The sequence below is a fragment of the Ovis canadensis genome, chromosome 15 (genome assembly GCF_042477335.2).
Source record: "Ovis canadensis isolate MfBH-ARS-UI-01 breed Bighorn chromosome 15, ARS-UI_OviCan_v2, whole genome shotgun sequence".
Lineage (NCBI taxonomy): Eukaryota > Metazoa > Chordata > Mammalia > Artiodactyla > Bovidae > Ovis > Ovis canadensis.
In genome coordinates, this window is record NC_091259.1 from 70,599,846 (window position 1) to 70,620,318 (window position 20,473).

At 42.8% G+C, this 20,473-nt stretch overlaps 1 protein-coding gene and 1 pseudogene across 2 annotated transcripts in view; one reads left to right on the top strand and one right to left on the bottom strand.

Moving 5' to 3' along the window:
* Window positions 1-848: 848 nt before the first annotated feature.
* LOC138420963 (copper transport protein ATOX1 pseudogene) lies at window positions 849-6,646 on the bottom strand (annotated as a pseudogene).
* Window positions 5,817-20,473, top strand: part of QSER1 (glutamine and serine rich 1) — a 78,510-nt gene continuing 63,853 nt past the window's right edge. For both annotated transcript variants that reach the window (XM_069554687.1, XM_069554688.1), the window contains exon 1: window positions 5,817-6,321. In XM_069554687.1, the coding sequence (XP_069410788.1) occupies window positions 6,134-6,321 (188 nt within the window). In that variant the 5' untranslated portion in view covers window positions 5,817-6,133. The remainder of the gene's footprint in view (window positions 6,322-20,473) is intronic.

The following is a 20,473-nucleotide window of genomic DNA, read 5'->3' on the forward strand; positions in this document are numbered from 1 at the left end:
AGCATCGGACCTTGCAGATTAACCAGGTGGGCCCTAAATCCAAAAACAAGCGTTCTTATAAAGGATGGAGGAGCAGACAGATATACAGAATGTGAAGACAGAGGCAGAAATTAGAATGAGGGAGCCAACTTAAGGAATGCCCTAGGAGCTGAAAGAGGCAAGGAAGAATCCTCTCCAAGAGCCTCCAGGGGAAGCACACAGCCCTGTAGACAGCATGATTTTGGGCTTCTGTCCTCCAGAATTGTGACACATAAATTTCTATGGCTTTAAGCCACCCAGCTTGTGATAATATATTGCAGGTCTCATAGGAGACTAATAGAGATACTAAAACCAGCGGTGAAGGAATGATGCTTTGAGAGTTTACAGTCTTAAAGTACCAACAAAATATTACTATAAAAGAAAATATAGCCGCTCTTTGGTGGAGATAGGAGCCCCTTGTGGCTCAGACAGTTAAGAGTCTGCCTGCAGTGTGGGAGACCTGGGTTCGATCCTTGTGTTGGGAAGATACCTTGGAGAAGGAAATGGCAACCCACTCCAGTATTCTTGCCTGGAGAATCCCATGGACGGAGGAGCCTAGCAGGCTACAGTCCATGAGGTCGCAAAGAGCGACTTCACTTTCCCTTCACTTTCACTTTAGTGGAGATACCTGGCAATAGCACTTTAACCAAGCTTATTGGGTTCAGAAGTCAAATATAGCTGGTTTGAAGCTCCACTTGTATTAGCATCAATTTATATTAGTTTACATGATTTGGGCAGTTAATTTCATTAAGCCTCAATTTCCTGTAAAATGGAAATAATAATAACCAATATCCACAGTGTAAGAATATTTTGAGGATTAAATATAGTTATAGATACACTATAGTTTATAGATAAACTATAAAAAGCCCATAGCACAGGACCCAGCACATTCATATTCAATACATATTGGCTACACTTTTTTTTCTTCCCCAGCAAAAGCAGCTGGACTTTATTGCAGAGGAGCATGGTAAGTGAGGGTCTCTGCAGAACTCCATTGTCTGAGCAGGACTGACAGGTCTTAGATCTGTCTGGAAGACGGGAGAGGATCTATTCTGCAGGTTGGACACCCAGGCCCTCTCTACTTGGGGCCAAGGTAGGAAACAGCCTTTCCTGTTTTCCCCAGGGTCTCCAGCAGAGTGTCCACACTATGCTCAGAGGTGATGCAAACCTTCTTGTTGGGCAGGTCAATGTCAAACTGAACTCCTCCTAGCTTGTTGAGGATATGAGTGACAGTATTAGCGCAGGCTTCACAGGTCATGTCCACGGAGAACTCATGCTTTGTTGGAACTGAAGAGGTGGCGGCAGTGGCATTGGCTTTCTGGCTCTCCATATTGGTTATTCTGATGAAAGTAAAAGTGCAAGTGTTAGCTTCTAAGTCTTGTCTGATTCTTTGAGACCCCATGGGCTGTAGCCTGCCAGGCTCCTCTGTCCATGGAATTCTCCAGGCAAGGATACTGAAGTAGGTTGCCATTCTCTTCTCCAGGAGATCTTCTGCTATGATTTACAGAAGGAGGTTTAAATTTCCTGTAACCTACTCAGGGAGATAAAAGATGTCATTCAATGATCGACTTGATCATACCACACCCCTATCTTTCCAGCCCTTACTTAAAGTGGGCTCTAACCCCCTAACCTCTTGGTCTCCAATTATTCAACCTGGCTTCTTCCAGACCCCTATCAGCTAAACTATAGTGACAGAGCTCAAGAGATCATTTAATTCATAGTTCAGACCACTTCCTCTACCTGTAAAACTGATGATCAACTAGGCTTTCTGAAACTCTACTCACTGGAAGGAATGTGAGTCATCACTGTCTTTGAATGACACCTGTGGCTTCCAAAGAAGCAGGTATAAATGCAGCTTTTCTGATCCCATTGCGGTTTCCCTGGAGGGTAAGACAAGCAACAGAGATAGCAGCCAAAGACGGTTGATAGGATCTAAGCCTCAGAGAAAATGATAGTGGGGCTTACTTCATTTCTGATTGTTGTTTTTCCTTTTTTTTCTGCGGGATCTTAGTTCCTTGACTGGGGCTGTGGTCATGAAAGTACCAAGTCCAAACCACTGGACTATCAGGGAACTCCCTCATTTCTGATGTTGTGATTTAATTTCTGATGTTGACCTAAGAGAGTGAAATCAGTTCTCCCCCAGCAAAAACAGGATTATATGCCAGAAGAGAAAGGAAAAATGGAAGATTAAGACCCCTCCCCTAATCAACCCAATTGCCACAAAACTTGACCTCCTTGCATCTTTCTAAATAACGGTTAGTCTTTTTGTAACATTAGAATATATGGAGTTACTGACTACATTTCAAATCTGTCAACCCCCAACACTGCATTTCCCCACAAGCTAAAAAAACAAGGCTGCCTCAGTGGAGATACAGTTTCATTACTTCCTCCCTCAACTGAATGCCTCTATTAACCTAAAACAATCTGAACCCTGGGCTTCAGTTTCCTCAATAGCAGAATGAAAGTGATGAACTACGCTAAGCTTCCTACCAGTTTAAATATATGGTGATTTTCTAATGGGATGGGAAGAAGGTGGGAAATGTGAGGAGAGTGTCCATGGACACTCTTTTCTTTGGTCATGCCTTGTAGCATGTGGGATCTTAGTTCCCCGACCAGGGATTGAACCCTTGTGCCCTGCATTGGGAGCACAAAGTCTTAACCACTGGACCACCAGTAAGTCCATCATGGACAGTTTCGGAGACATCACTAACTTATAGACAATAAAACTCAGAAGGAATTGAAGACATGGGTGGGAGAGGAGGAAAGACTTTTAAGTGTAGGATCTTAATTCATCTTGCAACCAAGTTGCCTTTGTTTCCAGAAGAGTATGTAAATGATTAAATGGAATTTCTGAATGGGTACTTAAAAAATTGTATTTGGATTTATTCATTCAATAAATATGTATTTAGAGCCTAATGTCAGGTGTAGCACTAAGTACTGAGAATAGAAGGATGAATTAAACCCAACTCCTTCCTTTAAGGAACTCATGATCTGTGAGAGAATGGGGCAGATATACAACTAATCATAATGCAACAAGATAGTGTTAAATACAATAGATGCAACAGGCACCATAGAGCAACTGAAAAGGAAGCAATTGGTTTTGCCTTGGAATGATGAGGAAATGTCATGAAAGACACAACAGTTGATCTGGATCTTGAATTCCACAGGCAAAAAAATGGAATGAATATTTTTATTTAAAACAAGAACAACAAGGCTCATTGGTGACTTTTGGTGCTGTTTGAATCAGACTTAAAGGGCTTCCCCGCTGGCTCAGTGGTAAAGCATCTGCCTTCAATGCAAGAGACACAGGTTTGATCTCTGGATCAAGAAAATCCCGTGCAGAAGGAAATGGCTACCCACTCCAGTATTCTTGCTTGGGAAATCCCATGGACTGAAGAGCCTAGTGAGCTACAGTTCATGGGGGTGCAGAAGAGCTGGACAAGACTTACAGACTAAACAATAAGAACAACAGATCAGATTCAAACAGCTGGGTTGGGAATTATCTGAAAGATAACATGAAAAGTTTGCAGTGTTGGGAGTATGTCGTAGGGAAGATGACATTCTTCAGGTAACATCATTCAGTTCAGTTCAGTCGCTCAGTCATGTCCGACTCTTTGCGACCCCGTGAATTGCAGCACGCCAAGACTCCCTGTCCATCACCAACTCCTGGAGCTTACCCAAACCCATGTCCATCGAGTTGGTGATGCCATCCAGCCATCTCATCCTCTGTCATCCCCTTCTCCTCCTGCCCCCAATCCCTCCCACCATCAGGGTCTTTTCCAATGAGTCAACTGTTCGCATGAGGTGGCCAAAGTATCATCAATTTTACCAAAAAGACTGTGATGTTTTATGATGTTATTTGTAGACATTTTGTAACATCGGAAATATACTTGCATTGACCTAAGGTAAACTAAATTTCACTTAATGGGCAAAGGAACATCACATATGGTGACAGACTAATATTATTTTTAAAACACTAAAATTTTCCTTTAATATTTTTTCTCTGATTTATGTGACATAAACAAACTACATAATGGTGTGAGGGACTATAAAGGTTTTATTGCCACTTGTTTGGTATTGCCTGCATAAGTTCTGAGTACCAGTTGTGAGTATCAAACTGCCATAAAACATTTGTAACATGCCACTCCACTTTTCATACAGGCAAAACTTTAGTGCTCACAAAAATACTCATAACTTTGCTTTATTTATATAGATTACAGATCTCCAGTCAGAAGTAAGAAAAATAAACGTTGTATGGAATATTTGTTACTTCTCTGCAGGGTCTTAGATTATCTGGCAAATTCCTTCTCCAAAGAATACCACTTTTCAAAGATGTCCTCAGAAAATGCATACTGGGATTAACATAAAATCGGCAAAGTCACTTGTGTCCACACATTTGAATTCATTTGTAAATAACCACTACTCACTTCCTTGCTTCCCCACCCCAGGACAGGACTCCAAGCAGCACAGGTGACGAAAGACTTACAAAAAAAGGAATGAATAGGAACAAAAGGATGTAGGCGCCAGGAGGAAAACAGAATCTTCCAGGACAAAATTAATCTCAGAAGGAACAGCAGGTCCAAAACCAGGGATTAGTGAAGTTTAAGTTGCTTTTTGCATGGTGATCAGAGTTAATGTATTAGATTTATTGTCTCCTACGATGCCTGTCTGATTTGTTTAACCTTCATGTTAAGCTTATCTTGAGGGATAGATTTCTGTACTAAGCACATAAATAGGTGTTAAACCTGTATTGATTTTTAAAAAGGGTGATGGTCAATCAACTTCACCGTTATTAACTTTTCCTTTATGCCTTAAGGACCAAACAGTAGTTTCTATGATTCTTGTTTCACTACTTATAAGTTACTAGAAGAAACAGCAACTCTCATATACAATAGGGAACCGCAAATAATCTTTAATTCCCCTCCTCCCCCAAACAACCTGGACGCCGGACAGGAAACGTTTGGATAGAGTCCTGCTGAAGTTCCAAGCCTCAAACAAAAAACTCCAACACAGTGTGTGCACAGTGAGTTTAAATTTATGGTAATTAAAGTCATCCAGATGGTGGCTGTATTAATCAATGAAGAGGCAGTATTCATCCTGGGACAGAAGATTCGGAAAACCAGAATGAGAAAAATCCCTAAGGTGGGGGTGGGGACAGTTAATAAGAGCCCTCCAGGGAAAGGTCCTTTCAACGAGGGTTGGAAAAGAATACGTTTGAATTTGAATCTCTTTGAATATAAATCTCCCCTAACAGCAGGAAAAGGGTCCTCTAGCCCAGCAAGCTTTGGGCAGGAAGGGAGTAAACGGAACTGTAAAACAGTGTGCTCAGCTGTTTCTGGTTTGGGACGAGGCGCAGAGAAAGGAGTCGCGATGTGGGAACTGAGTATTTGAGTCACTCAAAATAACTCGAAGGGTCAAATAACGAACTCCAGGCAAAGCGTTGACAAGCCTCCCCCGCCGCAGCACCCCGCGCCCGGTTTCCGCTGTTTCCCCCACCCTCGCGGAGGAGCCCGGCAGGCGCGGCCCCTTCCCACGCGGGGCGCGGCGAGCGCCGACGGCTTTCCCTGGAGCAGCCGAGGGCGGGAAGTCCGCGGCTCGCGGGCTAGGGCTGGCGGCCGCCCCTACGATTCCCGGAGCTGGCCTGGGCCGGGCAGGCCTCAAGCCTTCTCCGCCCGGGCTGGCCTTTCAGAGGCGGCGGCGGCGGCAGCAGCGGAGGAGGAGGCCGTCTCTACCCGCGAGCCGCGAGCGCGGGGCGCCGAGGGGAGGCGGGGCGAGGCCGCGGGGCGGAGGGGGGGGCGGGAGGTGCATCCTGGGAAATCCACCAACATGGGGCGCAGCCACCGCCGCCGCCGCCGCCGCGAGTCCCGGCCACGGATGCCGCCGCTCCCCTGACGCCCAGCTGGGGCCTCGCGGCGCACCGCGGCCCGGCTCCCCCCGGCACAGACCGGCCAGCGCGCCCTCCGCCCGCTCGCCCGCGGCCATGTGAGGGGGCAGCTCCCTCCGCCGCCGCCGCCTCCTCTTCCTCCCCCCGCCCCCTCCCTCCCCTCCCGCCCCCCTCTCACTGGGCCCTAGAGGAGCCCCCACCGCAGCCCGCCCGCCCTCCGCCGCCCCCACGATGGACAGGAACTACGCGACCTCCGGCTTCGCCGACCCGCCGCCGCCGCCGCCCGCGCCCCCCGCCGCCCCCTCCAGCGCCGCCGCCGCACCACCCCCCGCCCCCGCCTGGGCCTACGAACCCCGAGCTGCGGCCGCCGCCTCCAGCAGCAGCGGCAGCGGCGGTAGCAGCCCTAGCCTCAAGGCCAGGTAGGGAGAGTGGGAGGCGGGGGGTCCTGGCGGGCCGGGAAAGGCCGGGGATGCGTTTGGGGCCTTCGCCCCCGTGCAGCCCCGCCCGAGGGTTCGGGTCGGCGGGGAGCACCCCCTGCTCGTCTCCTCGCCCTCACCCTGCCGGTAGAGGCTGCTGGTAACTCCTGTGGGGAGGTTTCAGGGTGGGTGGGGGCGCCCGATGCGGGATTCGCAGCTGGGGAGCGTGGGTAAAAGGGAGGCTTGGGCGGGAGTCGTGGGTCCCCGTCACCTCCGCGTCCTGGGCTTCCACATGGTGAAGTTTGGGTTCCTGGTTGAACTCGGCGATCAGGGGAACTCGGGACTCGTGCCGGGGGGCCAAGCGGGGCACCGAGGAGTTCGGGGCAGTGACATTCCATTGTATTGTGACGGACAATGTGGCCTGGGGGGCCCCGGCGGTGAGCGTGAGGGTGAGGGAGGCGAGAGCGCAAGAGGCGCGGAGCCAAGTCTCAGACATTGGGGGACCTGGGGCGAGGGGGTGGTCTGTGCTGCGGGAGAATCCCGGGGACGTGGGTGCCTGGGAGGGGGCCCCGGGGATGCGAACGCTGCGCCTGGGCTGGGTGACATATGTTCGCAGTGGTGGCCAAGATGAAGCTGTTTCTCTTCCATGCGTTCAAACTTACTCTTGGGTGTCCTCCTCTTAACAACAGCAGGAAGTAAGGACTCTCTCTTTGCCTTCTGTGTTTTGGGGTGACTAAGAGTTGGGAAGAAACCGGAGGAGGGGGGCGGTCAGTGAAGGCCGTAAAGGTTGAAGAACCGAAGCATGCTTCTCCATCTCGTTTCTGAAGCCCCGGCTCATTATGTAGCGTGGGGTTCAAGAGTTCATCTTTGCTCCAGCATGACCGAGGGAATCTAAAATGTTGACTCTTACTAGACGTTTAAGCTCGCGGGAAATGTGTAGTAGTGCTACACTGTGAAACGGTCCATTTGAATGATAACTGGAAGGCGTGGTTTGGTTTGGAAGATTTGGGAGCGGGGTGTTTTAAAGCCACCTCCGCCGAACAATGCAGAAATCTGGTAGGTGCAGCTTCTGATTACAAGGACCAGGGAATCCTGGGTTGCTAATGACTTCATCCTCAGCTACCAACAGGAAGCTTCGTGGCTTTATGATCTCATCAGATTTTTTTTTATTATTGTCACAACAGAAGTGAACTTTTTTTTTTTAACTTTATATATATTACAGTATTCTAGGTTTTCTTCTTTGTAGAAGTTGCACTTTCATGATTTGGAAAGTATGTGCGAAGAGTAACTGGTCTTTGTCTTAGATAGTACCTTGGGATGATTGTTGAGAGAATGAGAAAAAATTCGTTCAAGAAAAGGAATATATGCTTTCATAGAAAATTTAAGGTCCTTTGTTTAAAAGATATGGGGTTAAGAAAATAATAATGTGATGTACCGATGTGGAGGTAAATAATTAAATGCTGAGACCTCTCAGAAATAGTCATAACTTTGGATTATATACAGTTTAAGGAGTTCATGAAAAATGTTTGGCACTTTTCCCTTTTATTTATTTATTTTTTTTGGTGGTAATTTGACTATCATTTTACAAGTAGCTTTTGCATATATACCATAATTTACAAATTAAAGTTACTTTCTCTTCAGTGAACAATGATAGGTGTTTATGCACCATAGTTTATGTTTTAAATGACAAATGTTTTATTAGGTACATGAAACAAATGCTATCTAGTTATTTCTGTTGTTTCTTTTAGCAGAATACTTCTGAGGCAAGAAACTAAAATCTACTTGTCATATTTTCCAAATGTTATTTATCAAAGTAACAAAGAATGACTTCCCAAACACATTTGAAAACAGTAAGTAGATTTATTTGGAACACATAATCTAAAAGGGATTTATTTTGTTTATTGAAAACCATTGATTCTTAAATGCTCAGCCCCTCCCCTCTTAAAATATATTTTGGGGGTGGAGTTAGCTAAATTATAGCATAGAAAATGCAGGCTTTCCCCCTCCCCCATGAACTTGCTTTGTTAACATCTTGTGTTAGGATCAGGCCATCTGTACAGGGCTACACACACTTCTTAATTGTACCTCATTTTATTCTGTGTGAGTGCTCTCTTCAGTTATATAAAAAATACTGAATCTGAAATATGCCCTGTAAGTCTCTAAGTATTGTGTGTTTTCAGAAGACTGTTCATATTTTTCTATAACATTTTGAAAAGCTGTTTCATAATTCATGTATCAGTTGAATGTTTTTGTTCCCCCTTGTGGCAGTTTTTCTTGAAGGTGCAAATGAATACTGGTTGTGATGATGTGATGTGGATACTTATCCACAAGGAGTTAGCCTGTCTGTCACCTTGTTTCCAATAACCTATTCAGAAGCTAACAGATGGTAGTGATGTTCAGTTGTTACTGATATGAGATCTAACATTCTACTTTATGTCTTTACTTGGTCCTAAAATGAAACATTTTCATCAGTTCATAGGAAATAGCATGGTAAACATTTTTTCATGAGTTCTGATATAATACTTTCTTGATGTAATGGCTCCACAAGATACTAGATATTTCCGTTGGTTTAACAATTGAAAAATAAAGAGCGAATGAGAAAACTCTAGCATTTCACTTTAAATAGAGTGTATAGAGATTTCTGAATGTTTCTAAAATATTTCTTGCTGTGTACATGGAAATTTCAGGGATAAGACCTGATTGTATATACATTTCCATTTATTTGTCCTCTTAGTTTTAGGGAGCAAATGAGCATATATCTTTATCTGTCACCATGCAGTTAGAAATATTCTTTGTGGGGCTATTTTAGGTATTCTAAATACCTTTGCATGTTTTTGGATATAAGATGATCATCAGGAAGCTACAGACCTGCACCTTTTCTCTCCCTGACATTTGTGTCTTTGAACAGAATAGGAAGAGACAGGCTATTTCATCATAGTTATGATAGATGTTGTGTTGGTATTTGAGTATACACCAGAAGATGACTAAACGGAAATAATTTTGTTTTACAATAAAATTGTATTTGTTTTGCCTTTTTGACTCGAAACAGTCTTTTTTGCCACCAGTTGTTAGAATTTCCTAAATAAATTATAAATTCATCCTGATTTTAGTATGAATGTAATGAGTGTGATAGGTCATCCTTCCAAAAAACAAAACAATGGTTAGCTTCTCCAGAAGTGGTCAGCTACTATACTAAGGACATTTTGTGTGCATGCTCACTTGCTTCAATCCTGTCCGACTCTTTGCCACCCTATGGATGATAGCCTGCCAGACTCCTCTGTCCATGGGATTCTCCAGGCAAGAGTACTGGAGTGGGTTGCCATGCACTCCTCCAGGGGATCTTCCGGACCCAGGGATAGAACCCAGGTTCTCCCTGCATTGCAGGCAGATTCTTTACCACTGAGCCACAGGGGTAAGCCCAAGGACATTTTGAGTAAGTTTTAAATCTAGCATTTTCCTTAAGGCTTTTGGGATAAGACCTGAAAGATCACAATTTTGTTCGTAATGTCCCATAGAAACAATGTTGTAAGTAATTTGTAATGTTGTAAGTAATGTCAGTTACTGACAACTTATTTGTGCTAGCTGCTGTTTTAAGTGATAAATGCAAACACTATTTAATCCTCAAAGTAATCTTTTGAGGTAGGTATTGTTTATACCTTCTTTTTTAAGAACTGGAAACTGAGACATAGTGACATTAATAAACTTAAAGCCACATAGCAAGTAAGTAGTGGAGCAGGGATTTAAACCTGGGCATGTTTCATTACTGAACTGGACTACTTAGATAGTCTGATACTGTAATCTGCCTGTGTAATGGGTTAATGATCATTTATGACTGGCCTGGAATCCTGACCATCATTAATATCGTCATTTCAGTGTTCTTTATCATTGTTGTCCATCTTTTTTCCTAATTGAAACATACTTCCTTTCATTTCCATAGCACTGTGCTTTCTGACTTTCCTCTTTCCTCTCTGGGCTGCTGCTTTTTCCTGTTCTTCACTAGTTCTTAACTCTTCTAATCTCCACATATTGTTTCCTTAGGGTTTGGGGTTGATAGGATTTCTTGTCCATTCTGTGCTTTGTCCTAGGATATCACATCCATGCCCATGACTTAAAATACCATCTCTAGAGATGCCCATATATACATCTAAAGCCCAAACCTCTTCTGAGCACCTGGTTGCGTATCCATCTACCTCTTCGAGCTTTTATTGGCTACGTAGCAGGAATCATTAGTGATGAGCTCATACTTTCCCCATCCACCCCACCTCTGCTTCTCAAGTGAAGCTTTTCTCAGTCACGCCTCTGTCCATCTAGTTGCTCAGGCCAGAACCCGGGAGTTGTGTGTGCTCTGTCACCAAACCTTGCTGACTTTTATTTCATCTCTTAAATAATGTCTTGAAATTGTCTACTTTGTGTTTCTGCTGCTCCAGCCTGATCCAAGCCACCATTATTTTTCTCTTGGATAACTAAATAATCTTAAATCTTTCCTTTCCTTCCTTCAGTTCATTCCTTTATTTTTTTTAAACAGAAGTATAGTTGATTTGGGGTTCCCTGGTGGCTCAGATGGTAGAGAATCCGCCTGCAATGTGGAAGACCTGGGTTTGATCCCTGGGTTGGGAAGATCCCCTGGAGAAGGGCATGGCAACCCACTCCAGTACTCTTGCCTGGAGAATCCCCATGGCCAGAGGAGCCTGGCTGGCTCCATGAGGTTGAAAAAAGTCAGATGCAACTGAGCAACTAAGCACAAGGACATGGTTGATTTACAATGTTGTGCCAATTTCTGCTGAACAGCAAAGTGACTCAGTTTTACACATATATATGTTCCATTCTTTTTAAAATATTCTTTTCCATTATGGTGTATCCCAGGAGATTGGATATAGTTCCCTGTGCTATACAGTAGGACCTTGTTATTTATCCATTCTAAATGTAATTGTTTGCATCTACCAACCCCAAATTCCCAGTCCATTCCTCTGCCTCTCTCACTTCAATTTGTTCTGTTCATAGAATTCAGAGTGATTTTAATTTGATTTAATTTTTGGCTATGCCGGGTCTTAGTTGTGGCACTTGGGATCTTTCTTGCAGTATTCGGGATCAGTTCCCTCACCAGGTGTCAAACCTGACCCCTTGCATTGTGAGCGTGGAGTCTTAACCACTGGACCACCAGGGAAGTCCCAGAGTGGTTTTTAAAAACACAAATCTACCAGTTTGATCATGTTGTTCCTTTGCTTAGTACCTTTCCATTGCGACTCCTACACCTTAAGGTCAAGGTTTTAAAAATCTGAAATGTGTTGAATATAGTCGTGCATTTATTGGTCCATTTAAAATTCCTTGGGTCATCCTAAATTGCTTTCTACCTTAAAGCTCTCCTACACCCTGTCCCTTCCACCTATCTCTCACCCTTTCTCTATCTCCCAACCTGACTTCTTAAGGTATTTCATGTTAGAAACCTGCTGCCTTTCAACCTCTGCTCCCTGTTGTTCTGTGCAATGGTATATACATACTGTGTTTCAACAAAATTCTTAGAAATGTAATCACATACCTATATGCTGTTTAGGTGGGGCTTCCCAGGTGGCTCAGTGCTAAAGAATCCACCTGCAATGCAGGAGACAGAAAGGACGCTAGTTTGATCCCTGGGTTGGGAAGATCCCCTGGAGGAGGAAATGGCAACCCACTCCAGTATTCTTGCCTGGAGAATCCCATGGACAGAGGAGCCTGTTGGGCTGCAGTTCATAGGGTCAAAGAGTTGGACACAGCGGAAGCCACTGAGCACGCATGTATACTGTTTATGTAATAGGTGCCTTCCTCTTTAGAATGGAAGTTCTTTGAGGAACACTGTGTTTTGCCTACTGCTCTATACCTGGTACTTACTTTTTTGTTGCTTAGTCACAAAGTCAGTCTGACTCTTCGTGACCCCATGGGCTGTAGCCCATCAGGGATTTCTGTCCATGGGATTTCCCAGGCAGAAATACTGGAGTGGGTTGCCTTTTCCTTCTCCAGAGGATCTTTCCAACCTAGGGAACCTGTGTATCCTGCCTCTCCTGCACTGCAGATGGATTCTTTACCACTGAGCCGCCAGGGAAGATGGTACTCTAGTGCCTGGCATAAGAAAGTTAAAGTGGAATCGCTCAGTTGTGTCTGACTCTGTGACCCCATGGGCTGTAGCCCACCAGGCTCCTCCGTCCATGGGATTTTCCAGGCAAGAGTACTGGAGTGGGCTGCCATTTCCTTCTCCAGGGGATCTTCCCAACCCAGAGATCGAACCCAGGTCTCCTGCATTGCAGACAGGTGCTTTACCATCTGAGCTTGGTATATAATTGTTGTTTAATATTAATACTTACTTATGGCATGAAAACCAGAACTCTGTTTTAGCATGGGAATTGGAAGCCCTTTGTTCTTTGCTGCCGTCTCTAGTGCCATTCCCCACCTTCCCTGTCTACTCTGTAGTCGGGACCAGAATGAAGGGTTTAGGGCATTTGTGATTGTCATTGGTAGGAAGCGTGGAGGTGTAAGCCACTGCTTGCTTTCCTCCTTTCCTTGTTATACTCTCTGGAACAGTGTGAGCACTAAAACACAGGATTTTTCTTTCTTTCATTGAACAAATATTTGCATGCCCACTATATGCAAGGCACTGTTGCCTTTATCAAGTATATTTCTGCAGTGAAAGCTTGAGAAGTCCAATGTCAAATTCATTCAGTCATTAAAATGTACTGAGCATCTCTGAGTTTCTGTTACTAAGCTAAGTTCTACAGGGTACTGCAAAAATGAAGGAGACACTGTCCTGCCTCTCAAAGAACTTGCGATCCAGTAAATGGAGTGTAACCTTTAAAAACTGAATCACTGTATTACGATCCAATAAATGCAGTGTTACCTTTAAAAACTGTGAATCAGTGTATTGTGCACCTGTAACTTACATTATACATCAACTATACTTCATTTAAAAAAAACCACAAACTTGTATTTGAGAAAGGTTACAGGATCATATACTTGGTGCCTCTCCTACTTGGCTTTGAATTGCTGAAGTACCTAAGAAGCTTGGCGTTCCAGCCTTCTCTTTCTACTCACCCTTGGTGGAGTTGCCATATATATCAAATTATTTTCAAATCTCTATGTCTAGATTCATATCTAGCTATCTCCCTGTCATCTCCATTTGGGTATTGAATAACTATTTCAAACATAGTATATCTAAAACATGATTATTGCCCTAACCCCGCAACCGCATTCTCCTTTAATCTTCCCCACCTCTGTAAATAATGCTGCCATTTACTTTGTAGCTCATGCCTAAGAGTTTGGAGCCATCTATGATTCATTTCTTTCATATCCACTCCCTCAGTAAATCCTGCTCATTTGATCTCCATATGTATGTGTTCCCACATGGACAGTGAGCTGCCTCCTTGTTTCCACTTTAGCCTTTCTATAATAGAGTTTATTAACAGGCAGAGTTAACATTTCAACATATAAATCAGGTAATGTCATTACCCTGCTTACAACCTCCTCGTGTTACTCAGGAAAATACAGAGTCCTTATCGTGGTCTCTGAGGTTGTAAGGGATCTGAGCCTTGGCTCATTCTCCAACCTAATCATTCCACTCCATCCACCATCCTTCAGCCACATGGGCCTTATTTTTGTTCCTGAAACATGCTAAGATTATCTGTGTCTTTGGAATTCTGCACTGGTGGTTCTTTTTATCTGGAGTTTCTTTACAGGTCTTTGCTGCTACTTCTGGACATGTAGGTCTTCACCCAGATGTTACCACCTCAGATCTTCTCTCACGGCCCTATGTAGAGTAACTTCTCATCACTGTATTATATCACAGAGTTTTATTTTCTTCATTGTATTATCACTCTGTGAAGTAATTTTGTAGATTTATATGTATCACTTGGCTTCCCTGGTAGCACAGCTGGTAAAGAATCTGCCTGCAATGCAGGAGACCCTGGTTTGATTCTTGGATTGGGAAGATCCCCTGGAGGAGGGCATGGCAGCCCGCTCTAGTATTCTTGCCTGGAAAATCCCCGTGTACAGAGGAGCCTGGTGGGCTACAGTCCATGTGGTCACAAAGAGTCGGACACGACTGATCAACTAAGCACATACGTATCACTTACTACTGCCCTTCCCCATACTGCTAACCACCACTAGTAGAATGCATGTTCCATGAGAGCAGGGAGCTATCTTGTTCACATCTGTTGAAGGCAGTTTAGAGAAATGGTTGATAGGATAAGCTCTGGGGCAGGGGGTTGTATTTTGAAGCCACTACTTGCAGTATGATCTTAAAGAAGTCTCTTAATTGTTCTGTTCCTGAAGTTCCTTGTGTGAAAACAGGAAGTTTTTTGAAGATTGAATGAGAACACAGAAAAGTATTTAGAATGGTGTCTGACATATAGAATAGTGTATAGCATCTGAGCATTATTGTCAGCACTTAGAACAATATCTGGCACATTGTCAGTGCACATAAAACATTCAGTGTTTGAAAGAAATGACTATAGTCCTGAGCAGAATGCTTGTTTTTTTTTTTTTTTTTTGAAGAGGTATAAAAATGTTTGGGGGACTTTGAGGGAAAAGTTATATTGAGCTCAAGAGGATTAAGGAAGCATTTTTCAGGTGTATTGCATACAGACTGGTCTGAATTTTTGTTAACCTTGATTAAATGACATAAAGTATTAGCAGAAAGAAGGCACTTCCGAGGGCAAGTGTTCCAAAGTGGGAGGGAGTGGGATCTGCTGGATTAGTTAAGGGGAGGTCCTTGAACTGGCACAGCATCACTTCTGCCGCAGGTTACTGGTCAGAGCAGTCCTGGGCCCAGTACAGAGAAGACCTCATTGGAGAGGTCACCAGAGTAACACTCTTCCACAGTGTATTAGTACTAGATTTTCGAGGGCCTTTGATGACAGACAGTGGAGTTTAGTCTACGGCACAGTAGGGAGCTTTGAAATTCGAATTTTTAACAGGCATGATGATGATATCAGCCCCAGAAAAGAGTTTTAGTAAGATTAATTTGACAGTCAAGTTCAGAATGCTTGAAGAAGTATCATTTCACTAAGATGTGAGGAAAGAGCACATGTAAATGTCCTAAGGCCAAAACAATTCTGGTAATTCCCTTTTCTGAGTCAGTCTAACCCTAGATCAGTGGTTGTCAAATTTAAGAGTTCTTCAGAATCACCCAGAGGGCTTGAAATACAAGTTGCTGGATCTAACCCCAGAGTTTTTGAATCAAGAAATCTGAGGTGGAGCCTAACAATTTGCATTTCTAACTAGTTCTTAGGTGATGCTAGTGATGTTTATCACCTTATCACCCTCTCCTTGCTATTCTTATCTCTGCTTAAAAATCTTCTCTTCATGAAGGTGTTCCCACCAAATCTCAGTGGCCCCATCCAGTTTGTCTTTTCGTACTGTTCATGGGATTCTCAAGGCACGAATGCTGAAGTGAGTTGCCATTCCCTTGTCCAGTGGACCACATTTTCTATGAACTCTCCACCATGATCCGTCCATCTTGGGTGGCCCTACACAGCATGGCTCATAGTTTCATTGAGTTAGACAAGGCTGGGATTCATGTGATCAGTTTGGTTAGTTTTCTGTGATTGTGTTTAGTTTGGACATGTAACAACAGACTGTTTCAAAATTGGGAAAGGAGTACATCAGGGCTGTATATTGTCACCCTGCTTATTTAACTTATATGCACAGTATATCATGAGAAATGCTCTACTGGATGAAGCATTGCTGGGAGAAATTGGAATCAAGATTGCTGGGAGAAATATCTATAACTTCAGATATGCAGATGACATCACCCTTATGGCAGAAAGCGAAGAAGAACTAAAGAGCCTCTTGAGGAAAGTGAAAGAGGAAAGTGAAAAAGTTGGCTTAAAATTCAACATTCAGAAAACTAAGATCATGACATCTGGTCCTATCACTTCATGGCAAATAGATGGGGAAACAATGGAAACAGTGAGAGACTTTATTTTGGGGGGCTCCAAAATCACTGCAGATGGTCACTGCAGCCATGAAATTAAAAGACACTTGCTCCTTGGAAGAAAAGCTATGACCAACCTAGACAGCCTATTAAAAAGCAGAGACATTACTTTGCTGACAAAGGTCTGTCTAGTCAAAGCTATGGTTTTTCCAGTAGTCATGTATGGATGTGAGAGTTGGACTATAAAGAAAGCTGAGCGCCAAAGGATGGATGCTTTTGAACTGTGGTGTTAGAGAAGACTCTTGTGAGTCCTTTGGACCTCAAGGAGATCAAACCAGTCAATCCTAAAGGAAATCAGTCCTGAATATTCATTGGAAGGACTGATGCTGAAGCTGAAACTCCAGTACTTTGGCCACCCGATGGGAAGAACTGACTCATTGGAAAAGACTCTGATGCTGGGAAAAATTGAAGGCAGGAGGAGAAGGGGATGACAGAGGATGAGATGGTTGGATGGCATCACCAACTCGATGGACATGACTTTGAGCAAGCTCCCGCAGTTGGTGATGGACAGGGAAGCCTGATGTGCTGCAGTCTGTGGGGTTGCAGAGTCGGACACGACTGAGCAACTAAATTGAACTGAACTGAACATAAGATGGGAATTTTAGAGATGTTTACTGAGTGCCTGTCATGGCTTTTGAAGCTTGGAATATATTAGTGAACAAAACCTAGATCCCTGCTCTGATGACTTTTAAACTGGGTATGTGGAGTGAGACAGATGATAAATAATAAACATAACTTTGTAAATTTTCTGGTATTTTGGTTAAGTGATAGGAGAAAACACAGGGTTATGAAGAATGGAAGGTGAATGAGGAAGGCAATGTAGATTTAAATCGCAGTCTAATTGAAATAGTGATATTTGGTAGTCTTTTCAAAAGTATTTTACACTGAGAAACAGTACTTCAATAAGAGAAACAGTACTTCAATAAGAGGTCCCCCCCCACCCCCAGTGATGCAAATGAGACTACAAGCTTTGTTTAAAAACATATTGCCTACTCTTCTGCTAAACTTACATACAAAATGTCTTCCTTCTTTGTGAAATGTTTATGCTTTGTTGCTGCTGCTGCTGTTCTAAATTTTAGGAACATACTAGATGACTTATTACCAGGATGTTACACAGTTTCTGAATTTCCCTTGGGCCAGTCTAGCTAGGCTTTTTCCCTCCTAGGCCTTTCTGCAATTAGGTTTTTTTTTTTTTCTTTTTGTTCAGTAGTAAGCATGTGTTCAAAAATGTATAGAGGTACTATATAACCTGAAGAGGTAAATGGGAGAGTGTGGACCTAGTTTTAGCATATCCATTCATTTTTCTTTCATATTTTTCTCTAGAATCATGACCACAGATTTTCTCTTGACCTCTGTCTCTTTTATCTCTGAAAAAAGCACACCATTTTCCCATTGTTCCTTGAACAGCAACAAGAATGCTTTTATCTTGGGGTTTTTGGGCTGTTTCCTGTATTAGGACCACTCTTCCCTCTGATAATGTCTATAGGGCTTTCTCCCTCACTTCTTTCGGTTCAAAAGGTTGCTTTGTTAGGCCCCTCCTTAGTGCCCCTGTCCCCATCTGTACTCGACTTTATCACTGTGTTGCTCAGTACCCTGCTTTAAATTTCTCTGTAGCACTTGTCAGTCTTTGATAGTAAGTATTTCTATATTCTTGTTTATTGTTGACTCCTGTCCGTTAACCCTTGGATGTTTCTTGACTCTAATATCTCAGAGTTTAAATTTGGCCTCCATTTAAGTTTCTTTAGGGATCCTGACTATGTAACTTATCCTATGTTTGTAGGCCTATAGGATATAACTAAATATAAAATAATGAAATTTTCGTATGACTTAAATGCCATCATTCTCATTACTGTGTGATCACTGATCCTACTTAAATAACTTGGGACCAGATTTGTCTGACCTAGTGAAGCATGATAAACACAAAAATGTGGATAGGCCAAAATACTTTTGCTTGGATCTAACTAAATTAGATGGCTTAACATTTTTAAACATTTCTTATATTGAGCAAACTGAATGTTGATCTGTTAGAACAGCTGGTACTATCCCCTTTTAAACAGACGTTAAGTTATTGAAATCAATTTGGTTTGGCTAGAGCTATATAAATAAGGTTCAATGGACAGTGCCAAAGTAAGAATGTGAACCATTTGAAAGGATAGGGTTTAAATAGAACAGTGGTGATACAAAAAAACAAGAGATGGTCTTTTGCTGTTAGTATCTTTGTATTACTTTTTTCTTTTTAACAAGAGCAAGTTTGGACCCAATGATCCTAACTTACAGCATAGAAGGTGATGGCTCCAGACTTGATATTAAAAGCTAATCTAGGGCTTTCTTGATGGCTCAATGGTAAAGAATCTTCCCGCCAATGCAGGAGATGGGTTCAATCCCTAGTCTGGGAAGATCCCACACTCTGCTGAGCAGCTAAACCTGTGTGCCACAACTAGCGAGCCTGTGCTGTAGAGCCTGGGAACTGCAACTGCTGAAGCCCATGCACCTTTAGAGCCCGTGCTCTGCAACAAGAGAAGCCACCACAGTGAGAAAATGACTCATTACAACTAAAGAGTAGCCTCCACTTGCCACAACTAGGGAAAAGCTCGAGCAGCAACGAAGACCCAGCATAGCCCCCCCCAAAATTATATGTTTTTTTTTTTTAAGCTAATCTAGTATACCAGCCAATTAGCATATACCTATTGTGTGTATACCCTTTGTCCACTCAGGGCTTCCCTGATAGCTCAGTTGGTAAAGAATCTGCCTACAATGTAGGAGACCCTGGTTCGATTCCTGGATTGGGAAGATCCGCTGGTGAAGGGACAGGCTACCCATTCCAGTATTCTTAGGCTTCCTTTGTGGCTCAGCTGGTAAAGAATCCGCCTGTATAGGGAGACCTGGGTTGGGAAGATCCCCTGGAGAAGGGAAAGGCAATCCACTCCAGTATTCTGGCCTGGAGAATTTCATGGACTGTATAGTCCATTGGGTCACAAAGAGTTGGACATGACTGAAAGTCTTTCACTTTCATTGTGCACCTTGGGTTTCCCTGGTGGCTCAGTAGTAAAGAATCTGCCTGCCAAACAGGAGACATGGGTTCAATACCTGGGTTCAGTCCCTGGGTTGGGAAGATCCCCTGGAGAAGGAAATGGCAACCCACTCCAGTATTCTTGCCTGGGAAATCCCATGGACAGAGGAGCCTGGTGGGCTACAGTCCCTGGGTTCCCAAGAGTCTGACGGGACTTAGTGACTAACCTGCAGCAGTTGTGCACCTTATTATGGACATTTAGCACCCTCATAAAGAATACTTTGGAATGAGTTTGTCTGTTATTCAGGTTTAATGAACATGTTTATTAAGAAATTTTAAGTTATTTTAGCTTGTAAATTATGACACTGGAGTAACATTTTATGAAATCTTTTTAAACTATTGTTTCAAAATGTATACTTTTTTTCCAATGTTCATTATAATTTCTTCTTCTGTATTCACCTTTGTTTTGGACCAAGAATCTGTAACGTGAATTAGTAGAAGTTGGTTTTTCTCTACTACAAACAGCAGCGGCATTTTTATTATGGACAATTTTAAACCAAACACATTTAAAAGCTATAATGAATCCACATGTATCCATTAGCCAGCTTCTACAGTTTTAGCACATGAGCACTCTCCTTTCATATATGTCCCTACCAACTTTGTCTCCCTACTTTGTATTTACTTTGTTTTATTTCAAAGTGAATTTCATGCCATGTATGTGTCTCTTTCAGCCATATGTTTCTGAAAGATAAAGGCTTGAAAATTTTTAACATAACCATAACATGTAGGATATTTTAAGGCAGTATATAAATATTCTACTTACTTTGGTATCTGAAATCAATCTTAAAATAGTATAAATATATTGTACAATTGGAATTGTATAAAATACTAGTGGTTTTATTATAAGTTTTTGGTTAATGGGCTTACAGATTTCTGGAAATTTCCTTAAAACATGTTGAGTATCTGGAAAATTTCTGATTACTTTTTAGTAAAATTTATAGGGCGTGCCTGAAACTAACACAACATTGTAAATCAGCTATACTCCAATAAAAGCTTAAAAATTTATAGCAAAAGAAGAAATAGTATTGTATCAAAATGAAAGTTAAAACTTTGGATTTTGATTCTCCTGAAAATCTCTTTCCCTCCTCAAAAATGTTGTTTATCGGGTTCTTGTACTAAACCAAAGA